This window comes from Nomascus leucogenys, chromosome 10 (assembly GCF_006542625.1).
Source record: "Nomascus leucogenys isolate Asia chromosome 10, Asia_NLE_v1, whole genome shotgun sequence".
Taxonomy (NCBI): Eukaryota; Metazoa; Chordata; class Mammalia; order Primates; family Hylobatidae; genus Nomascus; species Nomascus leucogenys.
The window spans coordinates 50,086,042-50,100,570 of record NC_044390.1 but is presented as its reverse complement, the minus strand read 5'-3'; the positions used below and the strand labels follow the sequence as shown (position 1 = coordinate 50,100,570).

Sequence of the window (14,529 nt, the reverse complement as noted above, 5' to 3'; positions counted from 1 at the left end):
AGCTAATACATAAGGACCCAGATAAACTTAAAGTGGTGGAAAAAGGCATTTCATGCAAATGGACACCCAAAGCAAGCAGGGGTAGCTATTCTTATACAAGACAAAACAAACTTTAAAGCAACAGTGATTAAAAGAGGCAAAAAGGGACATTATGTAATGGTAAATGGCCTGGTCCAACAGAAAAACATCACAATCCTAAACATATATGCATCTAACACTGGAGCTCTCAAATTTATAAAACAGTTACTAATAGACCTAAGAAACAAGATAGACGGCAACACCATAATAGTGGCAAACTTCAATACTCCACTGACAGCACTAGACAGGTCATCAAGACAGAAAGTCCACAAAGAAACAATGGATTTAAACTATACCCTGGAACAAATGGACTTAACAGATATTACAAAACATTTCATCCAACAACCGCAGAACACACATTCTACTCAACAGGTTATGGAACTTTCTCCAAGATCATATGATAGGCCATAAAATGAGCCTCAATAAATTTAAGAAAATTGAAATTATATCAAGCACTCTCTCAGACCACAGTGGAATAAAACTGGAAATCAACTCCCAAAGGAACCTTCAAAACCACACAAATTCATGGAAATTAAATAACCTGCTCCAGAATGAGCACTGGGGCAAAAACAAAATCAATATAGAAATAAAAAAAATTCTTCAAACTGAGTGACAATAATGACACAACCTATCAAAATCTCTGGGATACAGCTAAGGTGATGCTAAGAGGAAACTTCATAGCCCTAAATGCCTACATCAAAAAGTCTGAAAGCAAAAACAGACAATCAAAGGTCACACCTCAAGGAACTAGAGAAACAAGAACAAACCAAACCCAAACCCAGCAGAAAAAAAGGAAATAACCAAGATCAGAGCAGAACTAAATAAAATTGAAATAAAAAAATACAAAAGGTAAATGAAACAAAAAGGACTTATTTGAAAAGATAAATAAAATTGATAGACCATTAGCAAGATTAACCAAGAAAAGAAGAGAGAAAATCCAAATAACCTCACTGAGAAATGAAACAGGAGATATAATAACTGACACCACTGAAATACAAAAAATCATTCAAGACTACTATGAACACCTTTACACACATGAACTAGAAAACCTAGAAGAGATGAATAAATTCCTGGAAAGATAAAACCCTCCTAGCTTAAATCAGGAAGCATTAGCTACCCTGAACAGACCAATAACAAGCAGTGAGATTAAAATGGTAATTTAAAAATTACCAACAAAAAAAGTCCAGGACCAGATGGATTCACAGCAGAATTCTACCAGATATTCAAAGAATTAGTACCAATTCTCTTGACACTATTCCACAAGACAGAGAAAGGAGGAACCCTCCCCAATTCATTCTATGAGGTCAGCATCACCCTAATACCAAAACCAGGAAAAGACACAACCAAAAAAGAAAACTGCAGACCCAATATCCTTGATAAACATTGATGCTAATATCCTTAACAAAATACTAGCTAACAATATCCAACAACATGTTGAAAAGATTATCCAACAGCATGTCAAAAAGATAATCCACCATGATCAAGCTGATTTCATACCAGGTATGCAGGGATGGTTTAACAAACACAAGTCAACAAATGTGATACACCACATAAATAGAATTGAAAACAAAAATCACAGGATCATCTGAATAGATGCAGAAAAAAAATTGACAAAATTTAGCATCCCTTTATGATTAAACCTCTCAGCAAAGCTGGCATACAAAGGACACAGCTTAAGGTAATAAATAAAAGCTATCTATGACAAACCCACAGCCAACATAATAATGAATAGAAAAAAGCTGAAAGCATTTCCTTTGAGAATGGGAACAAGACAAGGATGCCCACTCTCACTACTCCTCTTCAACATAGCCCTGGAAGTCCTAGCCAGAGCAATCAGACAAGAGAAAGAAATAAAGGGCATCCAAATCAGTAAACAGGAAGTCATACAGTCTGTTTGCTGATGATGTGATCATTTACCTTGAAAACCCTAAGGACCCCTCCAGAAAGCTCCTAGAACTGATAAAACAATTCAGCAAAGTTTCAGGATACAAGATTAATGTACACAACTCAGTAGATCTTTTATTCACCAACAGCAACCAAATACAGAATTAAATCAAGAACTCAACCTCTTTTACAATAGCAGAGAAAAACAAATTATATGAATATACCTATTGAAGGAGTCGAAAGACCTGTACAAGGAAAACTATAAAACACTGCTGAAACAAATCATAGACAACACAAACACATGGAAACACATCCCCTGCTCTAACATGGGTAGAATAATTTGTGAAAATGACCATACTGCCAAAAGCAATCTATAAATTCAACACAATCCCCATCAAAATACCACCATCATTCTTCACAGAGTTAGAAAAAACAATTCTAAAATTCATATAGAACCAAAAAAGAGCCTGCATAGCCAAAGCAAGACTAAGCAAAAAGAACAAATCTGGAGGCACCACACTACCTGATTTCAAACTATACTATAAGGCCATGGTCACCAAAACAGCATGGTGCTGGTATAAAATAGGCACATAGACCAATGGAACAGAGAACCCAGAAATAAACCCAAATAATTACAGCCAAGCGATCTTCAAAAAAGCAAACAAAAACATAAAGTGGGGAAAGTATACCCTTTCAACAAATGGTTCTGGGATAATTGGCTAGCCACATGTAGAATGAAACTGGATCCTCATCTCTCACCTTATTAAAAAAATCAACTCAAGATGGATTAAGGACTTAAACCTAAGACCAGAAACTATAAAAATTCTGGAAGATAAAACTGGAAAAAAAAACCCTTCTAGGCATTGGCTAGGCAAAAATTTCATGACCAAAAACCCAAAAGCAAATGCAATAAAAACAAAGACAAATAGCTGGGACCTAGTTAAACTAAAGAGTTTTTGCATGGCAAAAGGAACAGTCAGCAGAGTAAACATACAACTCACACAGTGGGAGAAAATCTTCACAATCTATACATCTGACAATGGATTAGTATCCAGAATCTACAACAAACTCAATCTATACCTCTGACAAAAGATTAATATCCAGAATCTACAACAAACTCAAGCAAATCAGTAAGGAAAAAAACAACTGCATCAAAAAGTGGGCTAACGACATGAATAGAAAATTCTCAAAATAAGATATACAAATGGCCAACAAACATATAAAAAATGGTTAACATCACTAATGATCAAAGAAATGCAAATCAAACCCACAATGCCATACCACCTTATTCCTGCAAGAATAGCCATAATCAAAAGATCAAACAACTGTAGATGTTGGCATGGATGTGGCAATCAGGGAACACATCTATACTGCTGGTGAGAATGTAAACTAGTAGAGCCACTATGGAAAACATATAAATGCATATGGAAAACAGTGTGGAGAGTCTGTAAAGAACTAAAAGTAGAACTAGCATTTGATCCAGCAATCCCACTACTGAGTACCCAGAGAAAAAGAAGTCATTATTTGAAAAAGGTACTTGCACATGCGTGTTTCTAGCAGCACAATTCACAATTGTAAAATCGTGGAACCAACTGAAATGCCCATGAATTAACGCGTGGGTAAAGAATCTGTGAGATATGTGTGTGTGTGTGTGTGTGTGTGTATATATATAAATACATAAACATGTAAAATGTATATATACACACACACACACACACACACACACACATATGTTGGAATACTACTCAGCAATAAAAAGGAATGAATTAACAGCATTTGCAATGTCCTGGATGAGACTGGAGACTATTATTCTAAGAATGGTAAACCAAATATCGTATGTTCTCACTGATATGTGGGAGGTATGCTATGAGGATGCAAAGGCATAATAATAATACAATGGACTTTGGGTACCTGGGGGGAAGAGTGAAAGGGGAAAGGATAAAATATAAGATATATGGTGCAGTGTATACTGCTTGGGTGATGGATGCACCAGGATCTCACAAATCACCACTAAAGAACTTACTCAACTAACCAAATACCACCTGTACCTAAGTAACTTATGGAACAATAAAATTTTAAAAAATTATTTTTATAATTAGAGACAGGCTCACATAATGAATTCTTCATAAACTATTACACAGGCTGGACCTGGTACCTCATGCCTGTAATCCGAGCACTTTGGGAGGCCCAGGTGAGTGGATCACCTGAGGTCATGCGTTGGAGACCAGTTTGACCAACATGGTGAAACCCTGTCTCTACTAAAAATACAAAAATTAGGCCAGGCGATGTGGCTCGAGCCTGTAATCCAGCACTTTGGGAGGCTGAGACGGGTGGATCATGAGGTCAGGAATTTGAGACCAGCCTGACCAAAATGGTGAAACCCCATCTCTACTAAAAATACAAGAATGAGCCAGGCATGGTGGTGCATGCCTGTAGTCTCAGCTACTCAGGAGGCTGAGGCAGGAGAATTGCTTGAACCTGAAAGGCAGATGTTGCAGTGAGCCCAGATTGCACCACTGCACTCCAGCCTGGGAGAAAGATTAAGACTCTGTCTCAAAAACAAACAACAACAACAACAAAATACAACTAAACAAATAAAAAACCTATTAAACAACAACAAAAATTATGGGTCTAGCATGAGTACCAGTCAAGTTAAAACAGAATTTGCATGGGGAGACTCTGAACCATAAGCCAAAAGATTGTACAGCAATAAATGCAATACAAAGCAGAGTATAAATTTGCTTTCAGCATTTTTGAGAATTTTTGTTTTGTAGTAAATTAGACACCTTCTTAAAATGATTTACTTTGTTCCAATATTGCTTTTTTCTGCTAAAAATAGTTTCAAACTTATACTCAAACACACTCCATAATTTATTTACACCTAAGATTCATCTTTAGACTAATAGATGTGTATATTTAACTCTATGTAAATCAATACTAGCAATCCATATGTGCTTGCAGGCAGAGGCCACATGTTCGAAGAAAAATATATGAAAAATTTAAAAAAGATTTATTCGGGACTCAGAAATGTATGGATTTTACTTATGTTTGTATATAAGTTTTATTATGACTATAAAAATAATCTTGTAGTCAATAACAATTGTACATTTAAAAATAACTAAAACTGTAGAATTGAATTGCTTGTAATACAAAGAATAAATGCTAAAGGTAATGGAGACTGCATTTAGTCTAATGTGATTGTTATATATTGTATGCCCCTATCAAAATATGCCACATATGGCATAAATATGTACACATACTAGGTATCCACAAAAATTAAGGAAAATAAATTTAAATGTGAAAATAAAAATTTAGCCTATAGGAACAATATTCTTTAACTTAATAGCAATTAAAATTCACTGGCAAAAAAGATTACTAGGGATGTCAGTCCATTATCTTACCAAATAGTGTATTTTTACCATCTTTTACCTACACCCTTGAGTAAGATGGAATAGGTTAAAGTTACTGGCATAATAACACTTCATTGAATTCACGATAGTATTTAACATGTTAAAACTGTTTAGTTGAAAAGTTAAGTTCACATGTAATTTATAATTAAAAAATATGCTGCATATATTTCATAAAAATACAATAAATCATACTAAATTTTAACTAAAATTAAGAATATTTTTCTTTCATAATAATGCAGAATATTAATCTGAACACCTACCTCATGCATCACTCAATATTATAAGTTAACCATAAAGATATTCTCTACTTAAATTTTCATCATGCATCTTACATTTTAATGTCCTTACCTTTCCATAGAAAAGGTCATAAATAATGCTTCCTCATATTTATAATGGTTTTTCAAAATAAATACCTTCTGTACTTTAAAGATATATTTTCTGATCGATCTTTGGACAGTAATTACACTTCTAATGTTTTTATTTAGTATGAACGCTCTGATTTTGAGTATGATGTGAGCAGGTATTAATGGCTTTTTAACTTTGTCTATATTTGTACACTTTTTCTCAAGTATAAATGCTTTCCTATGCATTAAGGTGTGAGCATTGGTTCAAAGCTTGGCCACATTGTTCACACTGGTAGTTTTCTCCAGTATGAATTATCTTACAATCAAGTGTGACAATCATTTAGAGGCTTTGTCACATTCTTCACATTTCTAGGATTTCTCAGCAGCATGATTTTCTTGATGTTTAGAAAAGTTTGACTTGTCAAAAGCACTGGCACATCTTTCAGGTTTGTAGAGTTTTTCTCCAGTATGAATAATCTTATGTCTGTTAAGAATCCAGGACTTTTTATAGACTTTACCACATTATTCACACTTGCAAGATTTCTCTCCAATATGAGTTATCTTATCTGCAGTAAGGTGTGAAAACTGGTTAAAGGCTTTGCCAAATTTTTCCTGTTTGTAGGGTTGCTGTCCAGTATGAATTTTCTTATGTCTGGTTAGGGCTGAGGACCAGAAAAAGGATTTGCCACATTCTTCACATTTGTAGAGTTTTACTCCAGTATGAATTACCTTATGTTTAGTAAAGGTTGAAGACCGGTTAAAAGATTTGCCACATTCTTTACATTTGTAGGGTTTCTCTCTACTATGAATTTTCTTATGGTTAGTAAGGATTGAAGACTGGTTAAAGGCTTTGCCACATTTTTCACATTTGTAGGGTTTCTCTCCAGTGTGAATTATCTTATGTTTAGTAAGAGCTGAGGACTCTTTAAAGGCTTTGCCACATTCTCCACATGTGTAGGGTTTCTCTCCGGTGTGCAACCTCTTATGTCTAGTTAGGGTTGAGGATTGGCTAAATGCTTTGCCACATTCTTCACATTTGTAGGGTTTCTCTCTAGTATGAATTCTCTTATGTCCATTTAGGGTTGAGGATGATATAAATGCTTTGCCACATTCTTCACACTTGTAAGGTTTCTCTCCAGTATGAATTATCTTATGTGTAGTAAGCTTTGAGGATCGATTAAAAGCTTTGCCACATTCTTCGCATTTGTATGGTTTCTCTCCAGTGTGCATCCTCGTATGTCTAGTTAGGGTTGAGGATTGACTAAATGCTTTGCCACATTCTTCACATTTGTAGGGCTTCTCTCCAGTATGAATTATCTTATGTTCAGTAAGAGTTGAAGATTTCCTAAAAGCTTTGCCACATTCTTCACATTTGTAGGGTTTCTCTCCAGTATGAATTATCTTATGTGTAGTAAGGGTTGAGGATTGGCTAAAAGCTTTGCCACATTCTTCACATTTGTAAGGTTTCTCTCCAGTGTGCATCCTCTTATGTGTAGTAAGGTGTGAAGGTTGGCTAAATGCTTTGCCACATTCTTCACATTTGTAGGTTTTCTCTCTGGTATGAATTATCTTATGTTCAGTAAGGGTTGAGGACCAGATAAATGCTTTGTCACATTCTTTGCTCTTGGAAGGTTTCTCTTTAGTATGAATTATCTTATGTGTAGTAAGATTTGAAGATTGATTAAAAGCTTTGCCACATTCTTCACATTTGTAGAGTTTCTCTCCAGCATGTATTATTTTATGTTTAGCAAGGGTTGAGGGGTGCTTAAAAGCTTTGCCACATTCTTTACATTTGTAGGGTTTCTCTCCAGTATGAATTGTCTTATGCTTAGTAAGGGTTGAGGAATGGCTAAAAGCTTTGTCACATTCTTCACATTTGTAGGGCTTCTCTCCAGTGTGTATCCTCTTATGTCTAGTTAGGGTTGAAGACCATATAAATGCTTTGCCACATTCCTTACATTTGAAGGGTTTCTCTCTAGTATGAATTCTTTTATGTTTAGTAAGGCTTGAGGACCAGATAAATGCTTTGCCACATTCTTCACACTTGTAAGGTTTCTCTCCAGTATGAATTATCTTATGTGTAGTAAGATTTGAAGATCGATTAAAAGCTTTGCCACATTCTTCACATTTGTAGAGCTTCTCTCCAGCATGTATTATTTTATGTTTAGTAAGGGTTGAGAGTCGCTTAAAAGCTTTGCCACATTCTTTACATTTGTAGGGTTTCTCTTCAGTATGAGTTATCTTATGATTAGTAAGGGTTGAGGAACTGCTAAAAGCTTTGCCACATTCTTTACATTTGTAGGGTTTCTCTCCAGTATGAATTACCTTATGTTTAGCAAGGGTTGAGGAATGGCTAAAAGCTTTGCCACATTCTTCACATTTGCAGGGCTTCTCTCCAGTGTGTATCCTCTTATGTCTAGTTAGGGTTGAGGACCATAGAAATGCTTTGCCACATTCTTCACACTTGTAAGACTTCTCTCCAGTATGAATTATCTTATGTGTAGAAAGATTTGAGGATTGATTAAAAGCTTTGCCACATTCTTCACATTTGTAGAGTTTCTTTTCAGCATGAATTATTTTATGTGTAGTAAGGGTTGAGAATTGCTTAAAAGCTTTGCCACATTCTTTACATTTGTAGGGTTTCTCTCTACTATGAATTATCTTATGTTTAGTAAGGGTTAAGGATTGCCTAAAAGCTTTGCCACATTCTTCAAATTTGTAGGGTGTCTCTCCAGTATGAATTATCTTATGTTTAGTAAGGGTTGAGGATTGCCTAAAAGCTTTGCCACATTCTTCACATTTGTAGGGTTTCTCTCCAGTGTGTATCCTCTTATGTCTAGTTAGGGTTGAGGACCATAGAAATGCTTTGCCACATTCTTCACACTTGTAGATTTTCTCTTCAGCACAAATTATTTTATGTGTAGTAAGGGTTGAGAGTTGCTTAAAAGCTTCACATTTGTAGGGTTTAACTTCAGTATGAATTTTCTTATGATTAGTAAGGGTTGAGGACCAATGAAAGGTTTTTTTACATTCCTTACATTTATAGGACTTCTCTGTAATATAAACACATTCATGTTGGGTTTTGTGTAAACGGATGCAAAATGATTTGATGCATTTTTTACATTTGAAGCGTTTCCTTCCAGTATGTCTTATCATATGTCTGTTTGTATTTAAAAATTTATAGAAGACTTTCAAATATTTACCACATTGAAATACTTTGCTCTGGGCAGTTGTGACACACTGGTTAAGTTTATTATAACCCTCTTTGTGCACCTTACACTCATCCACACTTTTACAACCTTTTCTTAACTGTAAATTCTCATGTCCACATTTTTCATATTTTCTCGGTAATACTTTTTGGAAAGAATCTTCCATGGCCTGCTCTGGCCAAAAGTCTTGAGCAAAATGAGGACATACACCTGAAAAAAAATTAAAAATAATAAATTACTCCACTCACTAGACTCACATGAATATAGTTTAAAAATCTTACCTATAAAATTATACAAACTACATAAACAATATGGCACTGCAAAATACCACAGGCCCTAATTCTATTTTTATTTTTTATTTTTTTGAGACGGAGTCTCGCTCTGTCACCCAGGCTGGAGTGCAGTGGCGTGATCTCGGCTCATTGTAAGCCCCGCCTCCTGGGTTCACGCCATTATCCTGCACAGGCCCTAATTCTTTCATAGACATATATATGTAACAAAAACATACAGATCAAATTACATCTATGGAAAATTTATGAATGAGTTAAGTATGTGCAGTGTCTCAGGGGAGCACCATGCAAAAAACCACACAGAAAAAAAAAGTCTGTTAAATTTACTCAACACAGCTTTTCCTGCTTCCCATTAAAACAGAGTGCCTTTAGAAGTAAATTGCCAATGCCTGGTTTCTGTTTTAAAAGAAAGGTAAAATAGTAGCCCATTCATTTTTATTTCTAGCTTTTAGGGGCTTTTCCTGACACTGATTTCCGTCTCTTATGACATAAAGTGTTCAAAGAAACCGTGGCATAATTTGGAATGAGAGTTTGAGTCTGCTGAAACCAAAGAAAAATGTTACAGCAACAGAGAGACTGCAGTACCACAGAAAGGAAACAGGCATAGCAAGTGATCACTGACTCCTACAAAGTAACATGAGTAAACACTCTTAATTAAAACATAAACACAAAATTTTAGACAACACATATCCTAAGAACATATTTGAGAAATTCCCATAATCATTAGGCAAGACAGTTGTTTTCAAACTATGCCAGGACAAAACTACATTATAAAAGACTTTGACAGTTAGCTTTTTTTAAATGTCCAAATCTCAATCAAAGATTATAATGTATACAAAATGGGGCAATATGATGCCACCAAAATACTATAAAATTTTCTGAAAGAAACCATAAAAAAGATGTATACATTACTTTTATGAATTGGTAATAAATTGAATAATACTCACTGATTGAAATAGGAACAGAGACAACTATGGAAAGTCGGAAAAATGAGGATGAGAACAAAAATATTTAAGATTTCAAAAAAACAAATTGTGGAGGTAAAAATATAAAAACGGATAGATCCTAAAATTAAGAAAAAATGATGTAAAAATGAAGCTCAACAAACTAGGATCACAGAAAGATGTTTATAACAAACACATATATAAGCACAATTTCAAAAGTCACAGATAAAAAAAAATCTTTGAAGCTGGAAAATAAAAGTTATGTGCCAGGCCAGGCATGGTGGCTCACACCTGTATTTTAGGCACTTTGGGAGGCCAAGGCAGACAGATCACCTAAGGTCAGGAGTTCGAGGCCAGCCTGGCCAACATGGAGAAACCCCATCTCTACTAAAACTACAAAAATTAGCCAGGTGTGGTGACACATGCCTGTAATCCCAGCCACTTGGGAGGCTGAGGCAGATTATGAGGTCAGGAGTTCGAGACCAGTCTAACCAACATGGAGAAAAACCCCCTCTACTAAAAATACAAAATTAGCTGTGCGTGGTGGCACATGCCTGTAATCCCAGCTACTCAAAAGACCGAGGCAGGAGAATCGCTTGAACCCAGGAGGCAGAGGTTGCGGTGAGCCAAGATCACACCATTGCACTCCAGCCTGGGCAACAAGAGCAAAATTCCGTCTCAAGAAAAAAAAAAATGGTAGTTGTTTAATATGTATTAAGATTTAGCTTGCAAGATAAAAACATTTTAGCAATATGTTGCATGAAAATTTCAAGATGAGTATGACTAAATATTTAAATATATTTTCTGGTAAATTTTTTTTGACAAGTAAAGATAATAACTAAAAGAACTACAGAGTTATGATAGTTTTAAATTATATTCACATTTAAAAGTGTTTCTCCCATAAAAAAATATAGGTTCAGAAATAAATAGGATGTTGAAATTATAAGAATTTTATGACTACTCAGTTACACCGGATTAGAAAATCATTCACAACAAACCCACACAACAAATATACAAGTTATAAAAAATACAGCAATAACATTTATACAGGCAAACAAACATAGAGATAATTCTATTGGAAAAAGACATATGGCTCAATCATATTTGATTTTGCTCCAGACTGTCTTAAATTGCATAAAGTTATATATTGGCATGCACAATTATTATACTAAAATATCAAAGCACAATTAACAGATGTGTAGTGGCATACCCTAAAATATATAACACAAAAATATAAAATTGCAAAACCAAATTAAAACATGGAATGTAAACTTTATTAGACACCATCAACTAGATTAACATATTCATTAAAAAATCTTAGAGGAATAATATGGGAAAAAATAATACAGAGATTACTTGAAAATAAAAAAAGGTGAGAAATTCCCAAATTTTGATGTAATAAAAGAAAAAAAAACTCTAACCAATAATACTTGATTTAAATTTATTTCACTTTAAAAAGAAGATGAAAATAAAAATTTCCAAAATAAAAAGAGTGTTCATCACCACTAGCACAGTTCTACAAAAAAAAAAATGCTACATGGTGTCCAGGCATCGTGGGCTCATGACTGTAATCCTACAGTTTTAGGAGGCAAGCCTGTCAGAACACTAAAAACCAGGAGTTTCAGATCAGCCTGAGTAATGTGAGACTATGCAAATAACAACAAGAAATGCTGAAATGGGTTGCTAAAATGAGTCAGTTTTGCTTAAAAAAAAATACTGGACAGTATTATAAAACCATACATAAAATAAAGCTATTAAATGTAAATATACAGACAAATATAGAAATCTTTACTATCATAATGATGATGCTTAAAATCCTTAAAAATCTTCTGTAGAATATTTAAAACAGAATAAAAATGGTAATTGTAGACACCAAAATCCCACTTTCAATAATAAATAGAAAATTCATATAAAAATAAATAAGAAAACAGAAAACCTAGACAACATTATACACTGTATTTATTATTCTGCATATAGAGGAATACCTGAGAGTGGGTAATTTATTAAAAAACAAGTTTATTTGGCTCACAATTCAGCAGACTGTATAAAAAGCGTGTGCCAGCATCTGCTTCTGGTGAGTGTCAGCAAGCTTACAATCATGGTTGAAGGCGAAGATTAACTGTACACACCACATGATAACAGACACAGCAAGTATGAGGTGAAGGAGCCAGGTTCTTCTAATAAACCAGCTTTCATTTGAATTAATAAAGTGCACACATTTTGATTACCAAGAGGATGGTGCCAAACCATTCATAAGGACTCTGCCCCATGACCCAAACACCTCCTACCAGGTCTGACATCTAACATTAAGAATTACATTGCAGCATAAGGTTTGAGTAACATCAACATCAAAACCATATTATAGACCAACGGGGTTTAACAGACATGTACAAAACTTTTCAGTCAAAAGCAAGGGAATACACAATATTCTTATTTGCACCTGGTGTATTCTGTTATGACACATACTAAGTGTTATTAAATTTAAGAATGCCAGATGGGTGGTGTAGCTCATGCCTATAATCCCAACACTTAGAGAGACCAAGGTAGGAGGATCACTTAGAGCTAAAAGTTTCAGGCCAGCCTGGGCAACATAGTGAGTCTCTATCCCTACAAAATAATCAAATAATTATTCAGACATGGTACTTTTTTTGTAGTCCCTACTACTTGAGAGACTTAGGTGGAAAGATAACTTGAGCCCAGTAGGTTGAGGCTGCAGTGAGTCAAGATTATGCCAATACACTCCAGCCTGGGTGACAGAGTAAGATCCTGTCTCCAAACAAAAACAACAAACACACACACACAAAAAAACAAATAAATGTAAGAAGATCAATATTATACACTTCGTGTTTTCTGACCAAAACTAAATTAAACTGGAGATTAAAACTGAAAAATCAAAAAATACATGAAAATAAAAAACTCTTCAACATATTTTTACTCAGGAATAAAAAAATTAATTTTTCAAAGATGTCAATACAACCTACAGTGGTACACAAATTCAATATAATCTTTATAAAAATCCCAACAGTAGTTTTTTAAAGAAATACTGTTTCAGATGTTAAAATTTTGTTATGAACTATAGCCAAACACCTATGGAAAAAAAACAAAGAGGCATTATAACTTCCGATTTTGAAACGTATTAAAAGCAACAGTAACAAAAACAATGAGGTACTCACACAAAGACAGATAAACAGATGAAAGAACAGAGTAGAGAGCCTAGAAATGAACCCTTCTGTATACAGCCAAATAGTCTCCCACAAAATTGACATGAGCACACAATGGAAGATAATCCTTTCAAAAAATTCTGTTAAAAACTGAATATCCTTGCCGGGCGCAGGGCTCACGCTTGTAATCCCAGCACTTTGGGAGGCCGAGGCGGGCGGATCACGAGGTCAGGAGATCGAGACCACGGTGAAACCCCGTCTCTACTAAAAAAATACAAAAAAATTAGCGGGGCGTGGTGGCGGGCACCTGTAGTCCCAGCTACTCGGAGAGGCTGAGGCAGGAGAATGGCGTGAACCCAGGAGGCGGAGCTTGCAGTGAGCCGAGATCGCGCCACTAAACTCCAGCCTGGGCGACAGAGCGAGACTCCGTCTCAAAAAAAAAGAAAAAAAAACACAAAAAACAATATCCATTCTGATAAAATAAAGATTATTTCCTTCAACCGATGTGAAAATCTTTTAATTAGACATAAGAAGGTAACTTTGTTGTTGTTGTTTTTGAGATGGAGTCTCGGTTTTGCCCAGGCTGGAGTGCAGTGGCGCAGTCTCGGCTCACTGCAACCTCCGCCTCCCGGGTTCAAGCGATTATCCTGCCTCAGCCACCCGAGTAGCTGGGATTACAGGCACTGGGCACAGCGACTGGCTAATTTATTTATTTTATTTATTTATTTTTTTTGGAGATGGAGTTTCGCTCTTGTTGCCTAGGCTGGAGTGCAATGGCGCGATCTCGGCTTACCGCAACCTCCGCCTCCCAGGTTCAAGCAATTCTCCTACCTCAGCCTCCCGAGTAGCTGGGATTACAGGCATGCACCACCACGCCCAGCTAATTTTGTATTTTTAGTAGCGACAGGGTTTCTCAATGTTGAGGCTGGTCTCGAACTCCTGACCTCAGGTGATCAGCCCACCTCAGCCTCCCAAAGTGCTGGGATTACAGGCGTGAGCCACTGCGCCCGGCCTTAATTTATGTATTTTTAATAGAGACGGGGTTTCACCATGTTGGCCAGGCTGATCTCGAAATCTTGACCTCATGATCCACCCGCCTCGGCCTCCCAAAGCGCTGGGCCACGCACGAGGCCCAGCCGCATAAAATTTTAATCTCTTAAACACATATAGGGGAGGCAGGGCACTGTGGCTCATGCCTGTAATCCCAGC

At 35.8% G+C, this 14,529-nt stretch overlaps 1 protein-coding gene across 2 annotated transcripts in view; it reads right to left on the bottom strand.

Annotated features, from left to right (window-relative positions):
• Positions 1-14,529, bottom strand: part of LOC100587377 (zinc finger protein 91-like) — a 53,409-nt gene that overhangs the window by 11,476 nt on the left and 27,404 nt on the right. The window contains exon 4 of one of the 2 annotated variants that reach the window (XR_004031977.1): positions 5,721-9,135. Coding sequence is in view for 1 of the 2 variants with exons in the window: in XM_030820298.1 (XP_030676158.1) it covers positions 6,239-9,135 (2,897 nt within the window). In the remaining variant the exon portion in view is untranslated. Of the gene's footprint in view, positions 1-4,702; positions 9,136-14,529 lie in introns of those variants that run through there. The other variant, XM_030820298.1, reaches the window with a different exon arrangement.